The sequence below is a fragment of the Bubalus kerabau genome, chromosome 1, assembly GCF_029407905.1.
Source record: "Bubalus kerabau isolate K-KA32 ecotype Philippines breed swamp buffalo chromosome 1, PCC_UOA_SB_1v2, whole genome shotgun sequence".
Classification (NCBI taxonomy): Eukaryota; Metazoa; Chordata; class Mammalia; order Artiodactyla; family Bovidae; genus Bubalus; species Bubalus kerabau.
This window is the reverse complement of record NC_073624.1, coordinates 183,742,056-183,763,631: the sequence shown is the minus strand read 5'-3', so window position 1 is coordinate 183,763,631 and position 21,576 is coordinate 183,742,056. Positions and strand designations below refer to the sequence as shown.

The 21,576-nt window shown below is 50.2% G+C and overlaps 1 protein-coding gene across 3 annotated transcripts in view; it reads right to left on the bottom strand.

The window, feature by feature from the left end:
* Positions 1-5,890: 5,890 nt before the first annotated feature.
* The window catches only part of SLC44A2 (solute carrier family 44 member 2 (CTL2 blood group)), a 32,895-nt gene continuing 17,209 nt past the window's right edge, over positions 5,891-21,576 (bottom strand). Inside the window, exons 1-22 of one of the 3 annotated variants that reach the window (XM_055544643.1) lie at positions 20,580-20,847; positions 20,043-20,091; positions 16,887-16,960; positions 16,681-16,765; positions 16,051-16,135; positions 15,742-15,852; positions 15,594-15,654; positions 15,383-15,506; positions 15,166-15,249; positions 14,969-15,081; positions 12,313-12,444; positions 12,122-12,221; positions 11,933-12,025; positions 11,672-11,756; positions 10,801-11,063; positions 10,621-10,715; positions 9,944-10,047; positions 9,764-9,837; positions 9,604-9,674; positions 9,351-9,439; positions 7,872-7,956; positions 5,891-7,451 (exon numbers count right to left, since the gene is read on the bottom strand). In XM_055544643.1, coding sequence (XP_055400618.1) covers positions 7,330-7,451; positions 7,872-7,956; positions 9,351-9,439; positions 9,604-9,674; positions 9,764-9,837; positions 9,944-10,047; positions 10,621-10,715; positions 10,801-11,063; positions 11,672-11,756; positions 11,933-12,025; positions 12,122-12,221; positions 12,313-12,444; positions 14,969-15,081; positions 15,166-15,249; positions 15,383-15,506; positions 15,594-15,654; positions 15,742-15,852; positions 16,051-16,135; positions 16,681-16,765; positions 16,887-16,960; positions 20,043-20,091; positions 20,580-20,616 — 2,136 coding nt within the window. In that variant the 5' untranslated portion in view covers positions 20,617-20,847 and the 3' untranslated portion in view covers positions 5,891-7,329. Of the gene's footprint in view, positions 7,452-7,871; positions 7,957-9,350; positions 9,440-9,603; positions 9,675-9,763; positions 9,838-9,943; positions 10,048-10,620; positions 10,716-10,800; positions 11,064-11,671; positions 11,757-11,932; positions 12,026-12,121; positions 12,222-12,312; positions 12,445-14,968; positions 15,082-15,165; positions 15,250-15,382; positions 15,507-15,593; positions 15,655-15,741; positions 15,853-16,050; positions 16,136-16,680; positions 16,766-16,886; positions 16,961-20,042; positions 20,092-20,579; positions 20,848-21,576 lie in introns of those variants that run through there. The other 2 variants (XM_055544659.1, XM_055544652.1) reach the window with 2 other exon arrangements.

Here is a 21,576-nt window from a genome sequence, read left to right as displayed (position 1 = left end):
TGATGCAGGTTGAGGGGCGGAGCCTCCTGCCGCTGCTAGATTACACGCCTGCGCAGACGCCATCTTACACTCGAAGTACGTTGGAGGAAACGATCCTTAGAAGCAGGCGTGTCAGCATCCTCGTAGCTACTGGGTCTCGGTAGCTGTTTCATCGTTTCTAAGCGAGGCGTTCCGGCGAAACTCTCCACACTGTCCGCATCTTCACGAGAGGCCGGGCAGACTCGAGGTGCGTGTGCGAGCAACGGCCGGGCCGAGCTCCTCGTTGCTGTCCCTGGACTGATCAGAGCGAACACCTCGGGTCTTTGGTGTTAAAACTATCCGATGTAGCGCCCAGCCGGATTGCCGAGCCTCCGAAGAGCAAAGCCGAGTCGGTCGGGATCTTCCAGTCCCCCCTTTGCAGATGGACAAACAGACGCCCGATCCAGAAAAAGACCAGACTGGAGGCTTCCCGGTCTTTCGTGGGAGAGCAAGGGCTGCGACAGTTGCAACGCCAACTACATCTTGGGGCTTATAAGTAAAGTTATCCGGGACCCAGCGCCTTTTCTTTACAAGCCTGGTGTCGTTGACTCCTCCCGAGCGCTTTGTGAGATCCCTGTTGTACAATATACCTAAACTAAACCCCGCTCCCCTTCAGTGTCGGGGTCAATTTCCTGGAGAAGGTGAGAAGTCGTTTAAGACTTTATGCCCTAATTTTGGATCTTCCTTACAAAAACGTAAGGAGGGAGCGGCTAGTTCAGAATGCAAGAACCAGTGTCGCCCGAAGTTTGAGTCTCCGAGTGTGACCAAGAATGGTACACTTCCCTGGACCTCCGTATCGTTATCTTCAAAATGGTGATGATTTTTCTTAGAAGCACCTAGCACAATTATTTGCGCAGAACAAATGCCCCAAAATGATAGTTATTGTTAAAAAGGTAAGGTGTAAAAATATGATTACAGAATGCGTGCATGCTGTACCCATTACTTTTCATACACTTAGGGTCTTGAACCAATGATTTATTCACATGATACAAAATGTCAAATGTGCAAAAGAATGTAAGAAAACGCAGTCAGTTTGCCTCTTCCAGACACTGTTCTTGGCAACCACTGTAGTTTTTCGGTGTATATGCAGAGATGTTTTATTTATTTTTATCAGTGTTTTTCACGTAAATGATAGGCATTCAACATGTTGCCTTCCCCACCCCACCCCAACTTGGAAATCTTTTTTAAATAAAGCTTTAGGTTGAAGAATGTTTTGGTTAAATGAATGGGATATGTATTCAGACCAAATTAGCTAAAATAAATTTAGATTGTTCCAGAGCACCATAACAATAGAGCTGATAATTTGGCTTTAGCCGGAAGTTAGAGATCAGATTTCTTTGGAAGGACTGATGCTAAAGCTGAAACTCCAGTACTTTGGCCACCTCATGCGAAGAGTTGACTCTTTGGAAAAGACTGATGCTGGGAGGGATTGGGGGCAGGAGGAGAAGGGGACGACAGAGGATGAGATGGCTGGATGGCATCACTGACTTGATGGACGTGAGTCTGAGTGAACTGCGGGAGTTGGTGATGGACAGGGAGGCCTGGCGTGCTGCGATTCATGGGGTCGCAAAGAGTCGGACACGACTGAGCGACTGATCTGATCTGATCTGATGCCTCTTTATGACACGAGGGAAGATGCACAGAGGTAGGGCAACTTGACCAAGCTAACAGCGCTACCAAGTGGCAGAACGAGGAAGATTTCTAGTTTTCTGACTCTCAAGTCCTCAGACCTCTTTCGGAAGGGTCCCAAGGTTACATTTTCTTTTTTGGCCAAGTCACTCAGCTTGCAGGGTTTTAGTTCCCTGACTAGGGTTCGAACCCGGACCCCCATCAGTGAAAGCACTGAGTCCTAACAACTAATAGGAGGCAGCGTATTCCCAAGATTACATTTCTGAAAAACGGGCTTTTGAGTATCTCATTCTTCTAAGGCTGCTGCTGCTGCTGCTGCTAAATCGCTTCAGTCGTGTCCGACTCTGCAACCCAATAGACGGCAGCCCACCAGGCTCCCCTGTCCCTGGGATTCTCCAGGCAAGAACACTGGAGTGGGTTGCCATTTTCTTCTCCAATGCATGAAAGTGAAAGTGAAGTCGCTCAGTTGTGTCCGACCCTCAGCGACCCCATGGACTGCAGCCTTCCAGGCTTCTCCGTCCATGGGATTTTCCAGGCAAGAGTACTGGAGTGGGGTGCCATTGCCTTCTCCGCCCCTATTAAATCTCTGATATAGGGGCAGATAAGATCATGACTAGGCTTCCCTGGTGGCTCAGTGGTAACGAATCCATCTGTCAATGCAGGAGACTTAGATTAGGTACCTGGGTGGGGAAGATCTGGCAGAAGAAATGGCAGAAGATCTGGAGAAGGAAAATGGAAACCCACTCCAGTGTTCTTGCCTGGAAAATCCCGTGGACAGAAGAGTCAGACACGACTTAGAGGCTAAGCGACAACAGTTGCTTTACAGTGTTGTGTTAGTTTCTACTGTACAGTAGGGTGATGGGTTCATACATATGTACTGTTCAGTCACTCGGTCGTGTCTAACTCTTTGCGACTCCATCGACTGCATCACACCAGGCTTCCCTGTCCTTCACTGTCTCCCGGAGCTTGCTCAAACTCATGTCCATCGAGTCGGTGATGCCATCCAACCATCTCATTCTCTGTCATCCCCTTCTCCTGCCTTCAATCTTTCCCAGCCAGCATTAGGGTCTTTTCCAATGAGTCAGTTCTTCGCATCAGGTGGTCAGAGTACTGGAGCTTCAGCGTCAGTACCTCCAATGAATATTCAGGGTTGGTTTCCTTTAGGATTGACTGGTTTGATCTTTTTGCAGTCCAAGTGACTTTCAAGAATCTTCTCTATAACCACAGTTTGAGAGCATCAATGCTTTAGCACTCAACCTTCTTTATGGTCCAACTCTCAGGTACACAACTACAGGAAAAACCATAGCTTTGACTATACAGACCTTTGTCAGCAAAGTGATGTCTCTGCTTTTTAATATGTCTAGGTTTGTCATAGCTTTTCTTCCAGGGAGAAGAAGATTTCATGGCCGAAGTCACCATCTGCAGTGATTTTGGAGCCCAAGAAAATAGAGTTTGTACTTGTTTCCATTTTTTCCCAATCTATTTGCCATGAAGGAATGGGATTAGATGCCATGATCTTAATTTTTTGAATGTTGGGTTTTAAGCCAGCTTTTTTACCCTCCTCTTTCACCTTTATCAAGAGACTCTTTAGTTCCTCTTGATTTCTGCCACTAGGGTAGTGTTATCTGCACATCCGAGGTTATGTATGTATATATGTGTGTGTGTGTATATTTATATATATACACATATATATTCTCTTGTTTAGATTTCCTTCCCATTTAGGTCACCACAGAGCATAGAGTAGAGTTCCCTGTGCTAAACAGGGATCATCAAAAAAGCAAGAGTTCCAGAAAAACATCTGCTTTATTGACTACGCCAAAGCCTTTGACTGTGTGGATCAAAACAAACTGGAAAATTCTTCAAGAGATGGGAATACCAGACTACCTGACCTGCCTCCTAAGGAATCTGTATGCAGGTCAAGAAGCAACAGTTAGAGCCAGACATGGAACAACAGACTGGTTCCAAATTGGAAAAGGAGTATGTCAAGGCTGTATATTGTCACTTTGCTTATTTAACTTGTATGGAGAGTACATCATGCAAAATGCAGGGCTGGATGAATCACAAGCTGGAATCAAGATTGCAGGGAGAAATATCAATAACCTCAGATAAGCAGATGACACCACCCTTATGGCAGAAAGTGAAGAAGAACTAAAAAGCCTCTTGATGAAAGTGAAAGAGGAGAGTGAAAAAGTTGGCTTTAAACTCAGCATTCAGAAAACTAAGATCATGGCATCTGGTCCTTTCACTTCATGGCAAATAAATGGGGAAAAAATGGAAACAGTGACAGATTTTATTTTTCTAGGCTCCAAAATCACTGCAGATGATGACTGCAGCCATGAAATTAAAAGATGCTTGCTCCTTGGAAGAAAAGCTACAACCGACCTAGACAGCATATTAAAAATCAGAGACATCACTTTGCCGACAAAGGTCTGTATAGTCAAAGCTATGGTTTTTCCAGTGGTCATGTATAGATGTGAGAGTTGGACCATACAGAAAGCTGAGCACCGAAGAATTGATGCTTTTGAACTGTGGTGTTGGAGAAGACTCTTGAGAGTCCCTTGGACTGCAAGGAGATCAAACCAGTCAATCCTAAAGTAAATAAGTCCTGAATATTCATTGGAAGGACTGAAGCTGAAGCTCCAATACTTTGACCACCTAATGCGAAGAACTGACTCATTGGAAAAGACCCTGATGCTGGGAAAGATTGAAGGCGGGAGAAGGGGATAACAGAGGATGAGATGGTTGGGTGGCATCCGACTCGATGGGCATGAATTTGAACAAGCTCTGGGGATTGGTGATGGACAGGGAAGCCTGGTGTGCAGCAGACCTTGGGGTCACAGAGTTGGACACGACTGAGGGACTAAACTGAATAAAGTGTAACTATGTCAATCCCAATCTCCCAATTCATCCCACCCTGCTTCCCTCCTTGGTATCCACAAGTTTGCTAAAACAGCTTTCAGTGAGCAAGGAAACTTCCTGGAGGCGACACCTGAGCTGAAAGCAGGAGGATAAGGAGCTAGCTGTGAAAAGAGCCAGGTGGTGCCAGGTTTCTGGCATAAGCCCTGGGGCCAGGGTGGTTGGATGAGGTCAGCCTGAGCGCATTAAAGAGGGCAGATGGGGCAGGGCCCTGTGGGTTGCTTTGGCTTTCATTCAGTAAAAGGGATCCATGGAGGGTTCTTGAGCAGAGGAAGTGTGTGAACTCAGATGTTTGCAGGCGCCCTTCTGGGCCTGTGGGAGAAACTGAAGGAATGGGGGCAGATGAGTTGATAATGAGGGCTGGGAGCTGAAAATATGGAGAGATGTAAACTGGTTTGGGCTTTCCAGGTGGCGCTAGTGGTAAGGAACCTGCCTGCCAACGCAGGAGACATAAGACTCAGGTTCAGTCCCTGGGTTGGGAAGATCCCCTGGAGAAGGGCATAACAACCCACTCCAGTATTCTTGCTTGGAGAATTCCACGGACTGAGGAATCCGGCAGGCATAGGGTTGCAAATAATCAAACACGACTGAAGCAAGTTAACACACAAGTAGGTTTAGGAGCTATTTTGGAGGCGGGGTTAACAAGAGATGGCAGTAAGAAAGGAATAAATCCAAAAGATTGAGGTGAACAAGCAAACCTAGAGTGTCTGTACAGGATAGAAGCCGAGGGCTTTGAGGCAATGAGACTTAAAACTTTTCAGCCCCTTTCTTGCTGGGCGACCTTCAGAGACATTGCCAAACTTCCCTGCCTTAATGAGTGGGGACTGTATGTGTGCAGATAAAGAATACTCCAAAAATGGTAGCTATTTACAAAAAAGGCAACACTGGGGGGAGAAAGAAAATTAACAAGGTGGAGCAGTTGGCCCAGAGGTGACAGTGACAGCTGGCACCAGGGGGCAGTAGCGAGCAGGGTGGGGGCGGCTTGGCCGGTCTGAAGCCACTTAAACTAGATTGTGGTGCCCAAGTGCTGGGCCCAGGACAAAGCATGCCTGGGGGCACGTGTCCAGGCAGTGTGCCGAGGAGGTGGGCAGGTCACTGCCGCCTTCTGGAGTCTGGGGATCAGAGCCTAATAAGGGGTATTTGTTCAGGAGAAACCTGAACGGCTGCATGGTAGAATTCAGTCGGAGGCCAGCAGACAGCGGGCTTCCTGCCCTCCCTCCTTCCCCCTGGAGAGAGTCGCCCCAGCTCGGAGGATCTCAGGGCGGCTGAAGCTGGGGTTTCCCCCCACCAGCCTCCCACTCTCCCCAACAAACACTCCAGGCCCAGGCGCTGTACAATAGGCACTTTATTAGTGGTTGGAATGCAGTTACACATAGGGGTGTGTGAACAGAATCGGGGAGGGGGCCAGGCAGGCACAGGAGATAGAAACCCCAGGCTGGGGTTTCTCCAGATCCCGGATCGGGGGGCCTTGAGATATGGCGAAGGGAGAACGGGCACACCAGTTCCCCCGAATTCAACACATTTGGCAAAAGGATCCTCAAAGCGAGGAGACTGGGGGTGGAGGGTGCCCATTTGCCCAAGGCATCTACCCCATCCCCCCTTTCTTCGAAATCGTCCCTTGGGTGGATTCAGTTTCTTATCTCTCTTACAAAGAGAGGTGTGTCAATAAGTGGCAGAGAAAAGGGGAAATTTGGCCCGACTCAGCCAGCCAGCCGGTTTCCATTAAGCCGCTATTACCAACCTACTCCCTGCTCCCCACCAGCCTTCCCCCAGCCTCCCTGCCCCAACAACCTACCTCCCTCTTCTCCACCCCATCGACACCCCAGCTACTGCCTCCTTGGCCAGGAGACACCCCTACCTGGGCGCACACAGCGACACCCGAGGAGGGGATATAAGAAAGCATTCTTTAGCGGCCCCATCTCAGCCATGAAGACAGAGAAAAAGCTAACAGGCCCTTTAATGCATGTCCAGGTTTAAAAAGAAAGAAATGCCTGCAGTGGCCAGTAGCCAGTTGTTCAGCCTGGAGAGAGTTCTGGCATCCTGGCCAGAGCAGACGCAGGTTACAATGGCCTTGTTGCAGCCACAAATACTGTCCTGTCGTAAGAGGGGGCAGGAACCGCAGGGCAGCCCACAGAGGCCCCTCACATGTTGGATATTAAGAAGCCCCACCTGGCTTCTCATCCTGGCTGGTGGGGTGCGAAGTAGTGAGGCGGGGAAGTGCCCAGAAAACTCTGGCCCTTGGCATAAGAAGGCGATGCCCTAAATCCTGCAGGTTCCCTGGTGGTAACTGGATGACGGGTGGGGCAGGAAGGGGGCGGCAGTGATAGGACTTCAGGTCAGCCCGATGGGCTGGGGGTTCTGACCCAGCTGCCCAGCACCCATCGCGAAACTTCAGGGAGGGTGGGGGTGGGGCCTCTAGGCCTCCGCCTGCCTCTTGTTGGTCTTGTTCAAGATCTTCTTGAGGGTTAAAGACATGAAGTAAGGCCTCTCGGGCGTCCCATCATTCCTCTCCAGGTCCTCCACTGTGGAGAGAGGCCCCAAAGCAGGAGGCATGAGGGGAGCCCAAGGGCAGGGGCACCGGGGGATTGGGTGGGTGGATGGGGAGTAGGGTGGGCCAGAGAGAAGCCTCAGAGGGTTAGGAAGCAAGAGGCGCTGGGACTGGAGCAGGGTGGGAATGGGGGCCGCACACACACACACACTGATCCCCACTCCCAGGCCCAAAAGCCCCGCATGCACCTGCCCTGATCTACAAGCCAGCCTCCCTCTCTACTCCTCGACTTCCGCCCGCTTCCCCTCCTCCGCACTCCCCTTCAACAGGATGTCTCTCAGCTCGGGCGACATGAAGTAGGGTCGCTCCTGAGAGCCGTCATTTCTTTCCAGGTCCTCACCTGGGCTCCCCCAGGAACCAGCAAGGGGGAAAACAGGGTGGTCAGGAAGGGAGGGGATGAGGGAGGTTCGGGGCAGGGGGGGTTTCAGGGAAGCCAGCAGGCATGGAGGAGAGGAAGAGAAAAGAGAAAACAAACAAACAAAAAAATAGACGGAGAGACCAGAGTTAGTGGCAGCCACAGATGCCCCCCACAAAGCCAGAAACTCCAAAGCTGAGGGCCCAAAGGACAGTGTTCCAGCTGCAGCCTGACCAAAGGACAAGAGGATGGAGCAGCTCTGAACGCCGGGAAGAAGCTGGGGTGGGGTGGGAGGTGGGGCAACCTGGGGCCCTAGGGACAGCCAGGCTCTGGGGAGGCCGCGGGCACCAGGTGGGCAGATGGGGGTCAGGGCCCAGCAAGGGTCGGGGGTGAGGGGTTACTCACAGAAACAGAGGAAAAGTGTGTCCACACACATGCCATAGACACTGAAGAAGCCATGGGCGATCAGGTAGGAGCCAATGACCACCGTCTGGGCAAAGGACAGACAAGCTGTTTCCACCCTTCTGCCCAAGGCAACCTCTACCCACCACCTCATCCCTTCCCAGCTAGCAGCATGCCATTTCCCTGCTGATAAGCCAGCCCCTCATTTAAGGCCTCTGGCTGCATTTTTTAGGGAATAATAGGTTTTTCCAGTATTCTTTTTTCTTTTTAATTTTTTTGGCTGCACTACAAGGGGTGTGGGATCTTAGTTCCCAAGCAGGGATCGAACTCATGCCCCCTGAATTGGACGCAGAGTCTTAACCTCTGGACCGCCAGGGAAGTCCCTAGTGCATGCCAGCTGTAATGCCCACATCCCTATTAGACTGTGTCTGTCCCATTTATATCCCCCAGCAACCTGGAAACTCAGAGGGCCTTGGTAGGTACTTGATAAACATTGATTGACTAAAGTGAGCAGATTAAATAACTTGCCCAGAGTCACTCAGAACCAGCAAACAGAAATAAAAATCGAGGTCACTGGGCTCCCAAGCCCTGCACTCAGATACTGTACTGCTCTTAGGGTGATGACCTAAACCCCCAGCCACAGCCCCATCCTCTGCCTGCCCGATCTCCACCTCCTCATCCCTTCACTCCCTCCACACCAACCACACTCATTTGCTCACTGTCCCTGGCATAGACCTGCCTCAGGTGTTTGTCCCCTCTGCCACAATATTGACTGCATCTCTTTCAGATCTTAGACATGACATCACTTCCACGGGGAAGCCCTCTAGACTCCCACACCTGCCCACATCCTCCACTGCAAGCTCTAACACTTGGTTCCCTGTAATTCTTCTTCTGGAACGTACAACTTTGCAAGCGTACATCTAATTTGCATCATCATGGGCATGTGGAATATGTGGGATCTTACTTCCCTGAGCAGAGATCGAACCCATGCCTCCTGCATTGGCAGCATGGAGTCTTAACCACTGGACCACCAGGGAGGTGCCATGTCTATTTACTCCTAAACTGTAAGGCCTTTGAAGGGAAGCCCTCCCAGGTCATGCCTGAACATGGTTGTGCTAAGTCGCTTCAGTCGTGTCTGACTCTTTTTGTGACCCTATGGACTGTAGCCCACCAGACTCCTCTGTCCATGGGATTCTCCAGGCAAGAAGACTGGAGTGGGTTGCCATACTCTCCTCCAGGGTATCTTCCTGACTCAGGGATCAAAACTGCATCTCCTTTAACTCCTGCACTACAGGCGGATTCTTTACCACTGAGTCACCAGGGAGGCCCCAGAACATGGTTGGTACTTAATAAACGTTTGTGGCCTGAGTTAATCAACCATTCCCCACCTCTGCTTCCATTCACATCTGTCCAGTCAGAGGAGCCCAGGCGAGTCCCGACATCTCCTTTCCCCAACCCCTGCCCACCCCCAAAGGTTCATACCACTACAGGGACCCAGTAATAATTGAGGGATGGTGCTGTGTCCTGCACGATCCTGATTCGGTGAGTGAAGAAGAAGAAAGCCAGGATCCCTGGAGAGCAGAAGGAAATGGAGATGGTTGAGGGTTCTGGATAAAGGAAATGCTTCCCCCACCACCAAGAAGACCCCAGAGAAGACGGTTATCATAGAAGACATGGGGGCCGATAGCAGCTCACAAATGACCTCCAACAGTCTCCGAAGCCAGACAGCACTCACCCACGCTACCGACTATCAGAAGTTTGCCCAACAGGAAGAGGAAGTCGGTGACTTTATCCAGGACAGCCACCCTACAGGGGACAGTAAGAAGCAGACATGAATGCTGGCTCAGGGCCTGGGGGAGGAGGGAGGTGGCCAGAGAAGGGTGTTTTTCCCTGACCTGATGATGTTTCTCATGAGCAGGAAGAAGGCGTTTCTGGCTGAGGTGCAGAAGTTGGTGCCATAGATGGCAATCTGGAGGGAGGTGGGAGCGACTGATTAGCCCCACCGGGCCAGGGAATGAGGGCTCCCCCAGCTAGAAGCAGCTGGTGGGTTAGTTCCTGGTCCCAGGCCTACTCACCATGATGTAGGCATTTCTGTTGAGGAATTTGATGAATTTCTCCAGACACCAAAAGCAGCATTTGAGACAGCTCATGAGGAACTTTGCAAACTTGTTCTCTGCCGCTGGTAGATGAGAGAGATGCAGAGGTGAGAGGAAACCCCACTCGGCCTGGTAGGAGCCCCTACTTCCTTGTTTCACACACTTGGCAGAGTCCAGGACTCTTAGAGCCTCCTTCTCGAATAGACAAGGAAAGGGAGACTTGATTCAGAACCCTCGGGGTCCTGCCCCGCACGCTGGTAGGAACCAACAGTGACTCTCAGCCCAGTCCCCCAAAACAGGCATTCACCCAGCCTCGAAGATAGGAATAAGTGACAACCCACACGGCTACCGTGGTCCTGCCTCCCAGGCAGAAGCCAATCCTTGAGACCTCCTTGGCTTCACCCCAATATACAACCAATCCCAGCCTGACCGTCCCTTCAGGAACCAATGGCGGCCCCGCCTCTTGTTCCCGCCCCTTCAAAGGAAAGAACTCCTTTCAATGGGCTCTTCCAGCCATTCCTCATCACAGGAACGAATCATGAAAGCTAAACTCTGTCCCAGCAATTTAGCCCCACCTCCCTCCAAGAATCAATCCCAATCTACTCCCTTAGCCCCGCCCCCCCATGGGAATCACGTCAACCACCTGTGGGCCATACCTTTCAAGCGCTGATCCAAGTACTCCAGTATCACTCGGATGACCTGCACGATGGCCAGAAGGAGGGAGCCAAAGGCCAGGGAGCCTGTGTGATACCTTTGAGCCGAGGGGGTGGTCAGTGGCTGGGCCAGGCCTCTTCCACTCCATCTTACCCCCACCCCCAGCCCACCTGGGTCCCCACCTGAGCGCCCGGCCAAAGGCAGAGAAGAGCGGGAAGGCAGGCAAATCATCCGGCTTGTTCATGGCCCAGTAGTAGGAGGCGAACGCCCCGGCTAGTGTGACCTGGCCCAGTGCCAGCACGAAGTTGGCCAGCCAGAAGAACATGAAGACATTGAAGATCTGCAGGCCCAACAGGGCCCGGTGGTAGGTTGATTCACCACCATAGAAGGCGAACTGGCAGTGGGCTCCAGGACACAGGCGGGATTCATTGGAGGAGGGGAAGGTCTGTGGAAGGGATGCAGAGCCTGGTCATATCATAGGGCCTTGTGGTTCAGAGTGGGCTCTGGGCATCAGGTCCAGGTCAGGTGGACCATGGGGTGGGACAGGAATCATGAGGAACTAAGTCAAGGAACTAGAAGTTTACAAGAAGGGCTTGCAAAAGCGGTTCTAAAAGCAAGATCAGAGATCATTGTCTCAATGGGCATCAGGGAGGCAGGATAAACTATCATGAGGATCAATGGAGTGGCCATGTGGACAGATCACAAGTGGCAGAGATCACTATGAAGACCACAGAGGGCAGGTGAGGGGCTTGTGAAAAGCAAGGACAGGGTTCTGGAAGCAAGAACTGGCTACCACTGGGTGAAGAGAGGGCTGCAGTAGCAGGAGACAAAGTCAAGGGTGGGGGGAAGGTGAGTGGATCAGCACTTAGGGAGTAGGGGGGAGTGGGGGCCAGGCTGGATCTCTTCCCCACCCCCCATGCCCCCTGCATCTGGCACAGGACATACAGCAGGCGTCAAATATTTGCTCCAATGGTCCCCAAGTGGGAACAAGAGATTTCAGATCATCTGTGGGCTATCAGAGAAACAGCCACCCCTCTATTTGGGGACACTCACCTCGGGGTTGCAGGTTTTCCCAGCAACTGGGCAGCTGGTCTCATTGAAGATCTTATAGACAGCTTCGTTGGAAGTGGACAGGAAGCTAGAAGCTTGTTAAGGAATCTAAGTTCAGGGCTTAGGGATCACAGGGGCGCATAGAAAAAGAATCCATTCCCACACCAGTTTCTGGCCTTGCCCCCAGGCTGCGGGTCATCTCCAGGCAAATTGGGCACTTTTAGCCATCCCTGGGGTCAGAGACCAGGATCTGATGGTGGATACATAGCAGTGCTAGCCCAGTAGGCGATGCAAAGGCACAGCAGGAAGAAGGTGACCAGTGGGTACAGCAAGGAGCACATCACGTATCCCACAGCCCTGGAAAGAGCAGAGGCACAGACATCAAAGCCCGAGCAGCCCCCACGACTGCCCCAGTCTGACCCCAGACTGACCCTCTGGCACCCCAGCACCCACCTGCTGGCTTCTTTGATGAGTGCGATGGCAATGAGAATTCTCTTCCGTAGAAAAATGAGCAGCAAGATGATAATAACCTCAACGATGCTCAGAATGATCACTGTGGGGGGCAGAGGGTGAATTCAAGTCTGCCACCTGCCTGGGCTCCCCGCTCCCTCCCAGGCCTCACCAAGTGGGGAGCTGGTACTCACTGAAGGCCACCCAGGTCTGCCGCAAATGCAGATACACTCGGAAGTCCGTCTGGAAGCCAAGGTCCACCAGGGAGACGTCAGAGCCGGCCTCACCACGCAGCCGAGCATACTCCATGTAGCAATGCAGTATTCCTGCACAGGGGAACCACTGTGCTACCACTGACCTCAGCCCAACCACCGCTCCCCCAGCGCTGCAAAGCAGGTACAATCATATCCATTTAACAGAAAACAAAAACCAAGGCTGAGAGGGCACTGCTGTTGCCTCAGGGCCTTTGCACTGGCTGTTCCTGCTGCCTGGTTCAGTCTCTCCCCAACTGGATCCCTTACATCGTCTAGTCTCTGCTCTAAAGTCACCTTCTCATGCAACCTTCTAGGATCCCTTCCCCCCTTTAGAATAATACCCTCTTACACTCCAAATTCTTATCCCCCTTCACTGTTTTGACATCCCAGAGGTTATCTGGTTTGTTTCTTGTCCATCTTGCCCATACCCCCCTGGAATATAAATTCCACAAGAGTAAGATTTGTCCTGGTGTATTCATTGCTGTAAGCCCAGGACCTAGAAGACTGCTCAGGACATAGTCATTCAATACAAGATGGATGAATGAATGAGTGAGCAGGTATCAGGGTTGTGTGACCTGAGGCTTTCCTGACCCCTCTGCATGCTCAGTTGCTTCAGTCATGTCCGATTCTTTGAGACCCTAGGGACTGGAGCCCATGAGGCTCCTCTATCCATGGGATTCTCCAGGCAAGAATACAGGAGTAGGTTGCCATTTCCTCCTCCAACCTGACCCCTCTGCCACCCTATAATGATGATTCACGGGTGGGGAGGGAGGACATGGGTGCTAACATCCAGTGGGGCAGCATTAGGGATTTTCAGCATTCTCTTTAGCTCTCTGTAGAAGAAAATTATAAAGTACAGATAACATACAAAAAGCTAGTCACCAGGGATTTCCATGGTGGTCCAATAGTTAAGACTCCAAGCTCCCAATACAGGGGGATCGGGTTCAGTTCCTTCTTGGGAAACTAGATCCCATATGCCACAACTAAGAGTTCTCATGTCACAACAAAAACATCCCTTGGGCCACAACTAAGACCCAGCACAGCCAAGGCTAGTAACAAGTTGGTAATGGTGGTGATTTAGTCGCTAAGTCATGTCCAACTCTTGCAACCTCATGGATTGTAACCCACCAGGCTCCTCCGTCCATAGGATTTCCCAGACAAGAATGCTGGAATGGGTAGGTAGCCATTTCCTTCTCCAGGGGATCTTTCCAACCCAGGGATCAAACTCAAGTCTCCTGCATTGAAGGCAGTCTCCTGCATTGCAGGTGGATTCTTTACCGTGGAGTCACCAAGTAACAAAGGCAATAAAACTATTTAAAAAACAAAAACAAAAATGCTAACCACCTAAACTAGCACCTAGCTAGAAACCACTAGTAACATGAATATTTTGGGAATTCCCTGACAGCCCAGTGGTTAGGACTTTGAGCTTCTACTTCAGGGGGCATGGGTTTGATCTCTGGTTGGGGAACTAAGATCCTGCATGCTGCGCAGTGTGGCCAAAAAAAAAAAAAAAGAATTATTTTAATGTCTGTGTCCCCAATTTAGGTTGCGTATCTGGCAAAGTTTAAATGAATAAACAGAACATGAAGCACTGTGTTCAGAGTCACAGGGCCCTTCCCCATCTCATTTACACCCTATCTTCTCATCAAGTCTCTGAACCGGTAAATACTAATTATTCTCATTTTATGGAGGAGGACATTGAGGCATGGGGAGGCTGAGTCACTTGCCCAAGGTCATACAGCAAGGAACTGGAAGAGGCTGTATTCAGACCCTGGGCTCTCTGGTGCCAGAGCATGTGGCCTTAACCACTGTGCTAGATGGTCTATTTGACGATGACTTTGCTGTCAACAAAATACAGATCCAGCCCTGTTTGGGAACATTATGATCTAACCCATCGCACATAAATGAGCATGGAAGTTGTTTCCAAGTGTCTGCTCTCATAAACAATGTTGAGATGAACATCTTCACAAATATTCCCAGTGAAAGACATAGAGAATGTCTGATGGCTCAGGAGAATTTTTTTTTTTTTTTTTTGGTCATGCGTTGCAGCCTTCAGAATCTTACTTCTGTGATTAGGGATCAAACCCAGGGCCTAGCAGTGAAAGCGCAAGTCCTAGCCACTGGACTACCAGGGAATTTCCTCAAGAGACGATTCTGGGTTTTTTTGGCTGTGGGATATGTGGGATCTTGGGCTTCCCAAGTGGCACTAGTGGTAAAGAACCCGCCTGCCAATGCAGGAGACATAAGAGACGTGGGTTCGATCCCTGGGTTGGGAAGATCCCTTGAAGGAGGGCACGGCAACCCACTCTAGTATTCTTGCCTGGAGAATCCCATGGACAGAGGAGCCTGGTGGGCTATGGTCCATAGGGTCACAAAGAGTCAGACACGACAGAAGTGACTTAGCACTGCATGTGTGATCTTAGTTCCCCGACCAGGGATTGAACCCACGCCCCCTGCATTGGATGCATGAAGTCTTAACCACTGGACCGCCAGGGAAGTCCCAAGAGAAGATTCTTGATGGGTCAATGACAGCACCAAGGGCACAGGCGCTTTGCAGACAGTGGGGAGGGGAGGACACAGGGAGGGAGAGACTTACCGTAGCCTAGGACCAGGATCACCATGACAATCATCACCCAGACCATAATGCCAGCCAAGAATCGGAGCAGGATGATGAACAGGAGGCTCAGCACCATGGCAATAATCAGGCCTCTGAGGGATAAAACGGGGACATAAGTGGATCCTGATCCCCTCACCAATCTCAGATAGGGTAGCTTACTTTCCCTCTCAACTTACATGATAATCCAGTACCAGGAGACTGTGTAATCTTCAAATATCCTCATGGCCAGCTGCCGGGCCTCCAGGACTCCACTGGCCTTCCTGGGGGAGGGCAGACAAGGCTTAGGTAGGATCCCAATCCATGACTGGGCCAGCCCCAGGGGATGCCCTGTTCCCTACCCCACCCCACCCCCCAGGAAAGCACAGCGCTGGCGTGGTGGGTCGAGGTCCTCACTTGGCGCCTTCCACCAGCTCCGTGATGTTTTTCCGAGAGCCAAGCCCATCCTCGTAGGTCGTCTCGTTGCCCACCATGAGGACCCCCTTGTGGGCATGGACAGCCGGGAAACATCGCTGGGCAACTATACGGAGTTGGAGATGGGACCAGTCAGGTGGAGCCCCTGAAACCTCCTCAGGCCCCTCCTGAGCCCATGGGACCCCAGACTCACAGGGTTTGCTGGGAATGAGGACAGCAGGGCAGTCTCCATCTCGAAGGACTTCAGCCACACCCTGCCAAGAGACAGCACGTGGTCGATCCTGCGGGCCAGTACTCTGGACCTGCCTTTGCCCAGGCTCCCTGGGCAGTTATCCACTTACCTTGTTTTTCTGGAAGCCAGGTAAACAGTACTGCTTGTAGTACTCAAAGTCCTCAGATGCATGAGCACTCAGGTAGGTGAGGTAACGGCTGGGACATTTCTCCACACAAATCTTGGGAGGGGCAGGAGGCAAGGGTTGGGTGGGGTCAGAACAGACACCTGAGCCCCTCTTAGGACAGAGGTCTCACCCTCCTCCCCCTTATTCATCGAGGGGAGAAAGAGGGCTGGGAGAGAAGCTACTACTAGAGGAGGAAAAAGGACCTGATTGATGTAAGCGGGGGGACAGGAAACAGGAGGAGAGGGAAGTTACCTGGGGGGTGGGACACTGGAATTCCAGCAGGACCAGGGGGCTAGCACACTTCACGATGTTGAAATAAAACAGGAAGGGTTTGTTCCTGGGGTTGGGGGAGGGAGACGGAAACTGTCAAGACTTCTCCATCAGCCTATATGGAATTTCTTAATGAAAATAGAAATAACAACCATAATAACCACAACAGCAACTTCATGCCAGGTGCTGTTTAAGCACTGGACATGCACTGGCTCATTTAGCCATCAGAAGAGTCCCATGAGAGTGGGAATGTCAGGATCCCCATTGCAGAGATGAGGCCCAGAGAGTCTGAGACACTTGCTGTAGGTCACACAGCCAGGGAATGGCACAGCTCATTTTGAGCTTGCCCATTTGCCTCACCTGACATCAGATCTAGGACTGTCTCTTCTCTGTCTCTCCCCTAATATGTGGGCCACCAGAGGATAGGACTCTGAATGTCTCATTTAGAGCCCTGTCCCCAAGGCCTAGAACAGAGGCTGGGGATGGTAAGAGTTTTATAAATACTTGTTGACTGGACTAGTGGATGGATGGAGGTGAGGGAAGCCTAGAACCTTCTCCCAGTACTGAGGAAGCTCCCTCCAGACCCAGTAGGCCCCAAGGAGCCACACTCACTCATTCTTCGTGCCCTTCTGCCCGCAGAATTGGCCTCGGCTGTCAGTGGGGTAGATTACCTTTCGAGGGTCTCCATGAGTCCAAGCTGTGGAGGGATCCAGGAATGTTGAGGTGATGGGACTCCACCACCAGCTCCCCTTCTGCCCCAGAGGCTGTGGGCTGCCCGCACACCCAGGAACCGCCACCCCATCCCCTCCTTCGCTTACCTATGATGCCTACAGCTACATAACCCACGATAGCCAGGAAGAGGAAGACACAGCAAATGATATCTGTGCAGCCTCTGTGGAGGAAGAGACCGTATCAGCGTGGGAGTACTGGTGCCCCGGATATCATGGGCCCAACCTGCCTTGTGCATGCGTCCATGCTCAGTCATCAGTCATGTCCAACCCTTTGGTACCCCATGGGCTGTAGCCCGCCAGGCTCCTCTGTCCATGGGATTTGTCAGGCAAAAATACTGAAATAGTTTGCCATTTCTTCCTCCAGGGGATCTTCCCAACCCAGGGATTGAATCCAAGTCTCCTGCATTGGCAGGTGGATTCTTTACCTCTGAGCCACCTGGGAAGCCCTGTCCTGCCTTGTAAATGTACCACATCCAGGTGTTATTTGGACACACGTTCCTGAGTGGTACCAATGCTGTATATTTTAACTATTAATGCCTTTCATTGCAGCACTATTGACAATAGCCAAGATATGGAAGCAACCTAAGTGCCCATCCATAGCTGAGTGGATAAAGGTGTGGTATATGTGTATACAATGGAATATTACTCATGTGTGTGTGTCTGTGTGTGCGTGCACTCAGTCGCTCAGTCGTGTCCAACACGTGGCGACCCCATGGACTGTAGCCCGCAAGGCTCCTCTGCCCATGGAATTCTCCAGGCAAGAATACTGGAGAGGATTGCCATTCCCTTCTCTAGGGGGTCTTCCCAACCCAGGGATTGAACCCACATCTCCTACATTGTAGGTGGATACTTTCTCTCTTTTTTAAAATTTTATCTTTTTTTTATATCTGTAATTTTTGCATGTGCATTCTTTACTGCTGAGCTACCTGGTAACCCTGAAATATTACTCAGCCCTCCATGAAGAATGAAGTCTTGCCATTTGCACAACATGCAACAGACCTGGAGGATATTCTGCTAAGTGAAATAAGTCAGACAGAGAAAAACAAATAATGTATGCTTTCATTTATATGTAAAATCTACAAAACAAAACAAATAAACAAACAACACAAACCAGAAACAAACTCACAGATGCAGAGCACAAACTGGCAATTGTCAAGAGTGGAGGTAGGTGGGGGAATGGACAAAACAGGTAAAGGGGATTAAAAGCTACAAACTTCTGAAGAGGTACAAACTTCCAACTACAAAATAAATAAGTCATGGGAATGTAATACACATAGGGAATGCAGTCAAAACCATTCTAATAATACTGTATGGTAATGGATGGTAACTGGTCTTATTGCAGTGATCATTTCATAACATATAAAAAATATTGAATTACTACATTGTCCACCTGAAACTAATATAATATTGTCTATTAATTATAACTCAATTTTTAAAAGCAAAAAATAAAAAATTTTAATACCTAATGCTACACTATCCTCAATGCAGGTTGCAGCATTGTTTAGCTCTCTTTTGATTAAGTGCCCATTTCTCTACATCCTTACCCGCATTATGGATTAATGTTTTTTAAAATTTAAGCTATTTTGTGGTGATCATTTTGCAATGTACAGAAATACTGAATCACTATGTTATGCACCTAGAATTAATTAAGTGATGTAGGTCAGTTATACTTCAAAAACAAAGAAACTAATTCATAGAAAGAGAGCTCAGACATGTGGTTACCAGAGATAGGGTTTGGGAAGTGGAAGGGGGCATTGGATGAAGTATTCAAAAGGTACAAGCTTCCATTTGTAAGATAAATAAGTACTAGTGATATAATGTACAACATGGTAAATATAATGTTGCATGATAAATTATGAAAATTATTAAGAAAGTAGACCTTAAACTATTTTTTAATATCATAAGATTAAATATGAATAGGATAAAATGTAAACCATACAGGGATGTACTTAATTAAGAACTACCTCCCACATAATCCTCCTTTCCATGAGAAACCTCTGTTAATGATTTCTTGTGAGTTTTTTATTTACTGGTACAAATGTCTTCCAAAAAAAGTTTTTTTGGTTAACCCAGGTATGATTATGATACACCCACAGTTTGTGTCTTGCTTTTTTCACTATTATATGGAGAGGGATCCATGTGAGGACTCAGAAGGGCTCTTGTACATTTTAGCAGCTGTGTAATAAAATAACCTAAGGATGCACTGTAATGTATCTAATTAGTTCCCAGACATGCAACTCAGATTGTTGGTTTTTGCCCATCTAGGCAAGGTTTGTGGAGAAGGAAATGGCAACTCACTCCAGGATTCTTACCTGGAGAATCCTATGGACAGAAGAACCTGGTGAGACCCAGTCCATGGGATCGCAAAAAGTCGGACACTACTGAGTGACTAGGTAAGGTTTGGGCTTCCCTGGTAGCTCAGCTGGTACAGAATCTGCCTGCAATTCAGAAGACCTGGGTTTGATCTCTGGATTCTAAAGATCCCCTGGAGGAGGGCATGGCAACCCACTCCAGTCTTCTAGCCTGGAGAATCCCCATGGATAGAGGAGCCTGGCGGGCTACACTCCATGGGGTGGAAAAGAGTCAGACACGACTGAGAGACTAAGCATAGCACAGCACAGGCAAGGTTTACTGAGAGAAATTTTTTCACATAATTTTAATTTCTGGAATGAAGAGCACGGTACATTTTTTTTAAATGTCATATTTCCTAATTCCCTCCAAAAAAGACTGTATCAATTAGTTTCACAGCAGAATATGTGTCAATCTTTTTTTTTTTAATTGAAGAAACATTGCTTTATAACATTATGTAATTTTCATGTGTACAATGTTATATTCCTACTTGTGTATACCCTAGTGTGTCTATTTTTTTTTTAAGTGTGTCTATTTTTAACCTCTGCTAACCTCTGAGGGGGAAACTCTATTTGGTTCCTGTTTTAGGTTACATTCCTTTACTTTCCAGTGAGTTTGAGCATTTCTCCGTAACTCCACTGTCTATAGTATTTCTGATTCTATTAAACGATCTGTTCCAGTCTTTTGCCTAAATTGAAAAAAAAATGCATTTGTAAAGACTCTCTATAGGTGAAGAAAATTCCTTTATCATTCTTTTGCCACTCTTTTATCTCTAAGTTGCAAATATGTATCACCAGTTTGTTGGAGAACAGATGTGGGTGTGGGTGTAAAGAAACAGGGGTGGAAGCAATGTTAGCTGACACTCCTCCCCTCCCAGGAACCCAGACCCCTTACCTGTTGTAAATGGGTCCTCTGAAGGTGGGGTCATACTTCTGCGGTGTTCCTGAAAATCAGAAAGATTGAACCGGGTGGTCCAAGATGAAGCTGGCAGACCACCCTTCCCCAAGATGTCCCCAGGGATGTCTCTAGCCACAGAGGAGTAAGATTCAGAGATAACTGTGGATTTTCCGTGAACTGCCCGATTTATCACCCGGCGACTACTCACTGGAAGGACTGGGAGCGGGGCTAAAAAAGGGGCTGCCCGGGAGTCCGGTGGAAGGGGGAGGATCCAAAAATGGGATCTGGAGAAGGAGGCTACGAGGCCAGACCTAAGGGATGCGGGAGTTTTGGAGGGACCTCCGGGTGGGCCTAGGGGCTGAGGGGCGCTGGCAGGTGATGCGGAGGCGGGGCGGGTACAGACTGAGATCTGCTGTTCCGCGCTCCCCTCTGAGATCTGCCGTTCCGCGCTCCCCTCATCCCCCCTACCCCGGGTCCTCCCGCTGCTCCCTCCAAGTTGCCAGGCCCGCGTGCGCGGAGGGGGGCGCTGCCTACCGTGCTTCCCGTAATAAAGCTGCTGCTCCTTCCCCATCCCTGCGGGAGCCCGGCCCCGACGGCGCCTGCCTGCTCCCGCAGCCGCTCCCCCTCTGCCCTCCGGTCCGGACGCGCGGGCGTCCCCAGGGGAGGGACCGAGGGACCGACTGGCGGCGGCTCCTCCCAGCAAAGAGCCAGGCGGGACGGCCCAAACCGGTCAGACCGGCCCTAGCGGAGCGGCTGCCTCGGACCTACTGGACCCAGAAACGGAGGGAGGGAGGGAGAGAGAGAGGGAGGAGAGAGCGGGGCGGGGCGGCAGCTGCTCCCGCCACTCACCCGCGGCCCAATTTAGCCCTCTCCGCCTGCCCCCCCCCCCCGCCCCGCCTCCCCCGCCCAGCCCCCACCCAGGGAACTCTGGCTTTACCCAGTGGCCTGGGCTAGCCTCCGCCCCCCCCCCCCCCCCGCCCCCCACAACGAGGCGACACAGCCCTAGAATATCTCTCAACCCTGGAAGGCACCTAATAATTGTCCCATTCTGCAGATACGGAAACTGAGGCATCAGTGTCTGGCCAGGCACCCCAAAACAGGCATATGGCTGAATCCAAACAACCAATTATTCAGCCCATTTGGGCTGAATGCTCTCCAACCTGTGGGTGCATTCTTTAAAGAGGAAGTGCCAACAGTTAAATATTGAGACAGTCCATATAAAAATCCACACCCGTGTCTCCTGAGAACTCCCAAATTAGAAATGACAGCCCGTTCCCCTACCCCATGCCACATCCCTGTCTGGCACTGCTCCCTGCTGGTTCCTTTGTGGCCCCCAAGGCTACACACCTCAGTTCGCCATCCCTGCACCCTCTTACAGCTGATAATCCTGAAGCATTTGCTTTGAAGAACATGCATTTATTGAGCACCTCCTGGGTACAGTGGCATTTGTGAAACCCAGTCTTGGGGACCTGACATCTACAGGGTAACCCTGGTCTCAAATGAGCCTGCCCCATCTGAGCCAGAGGATACT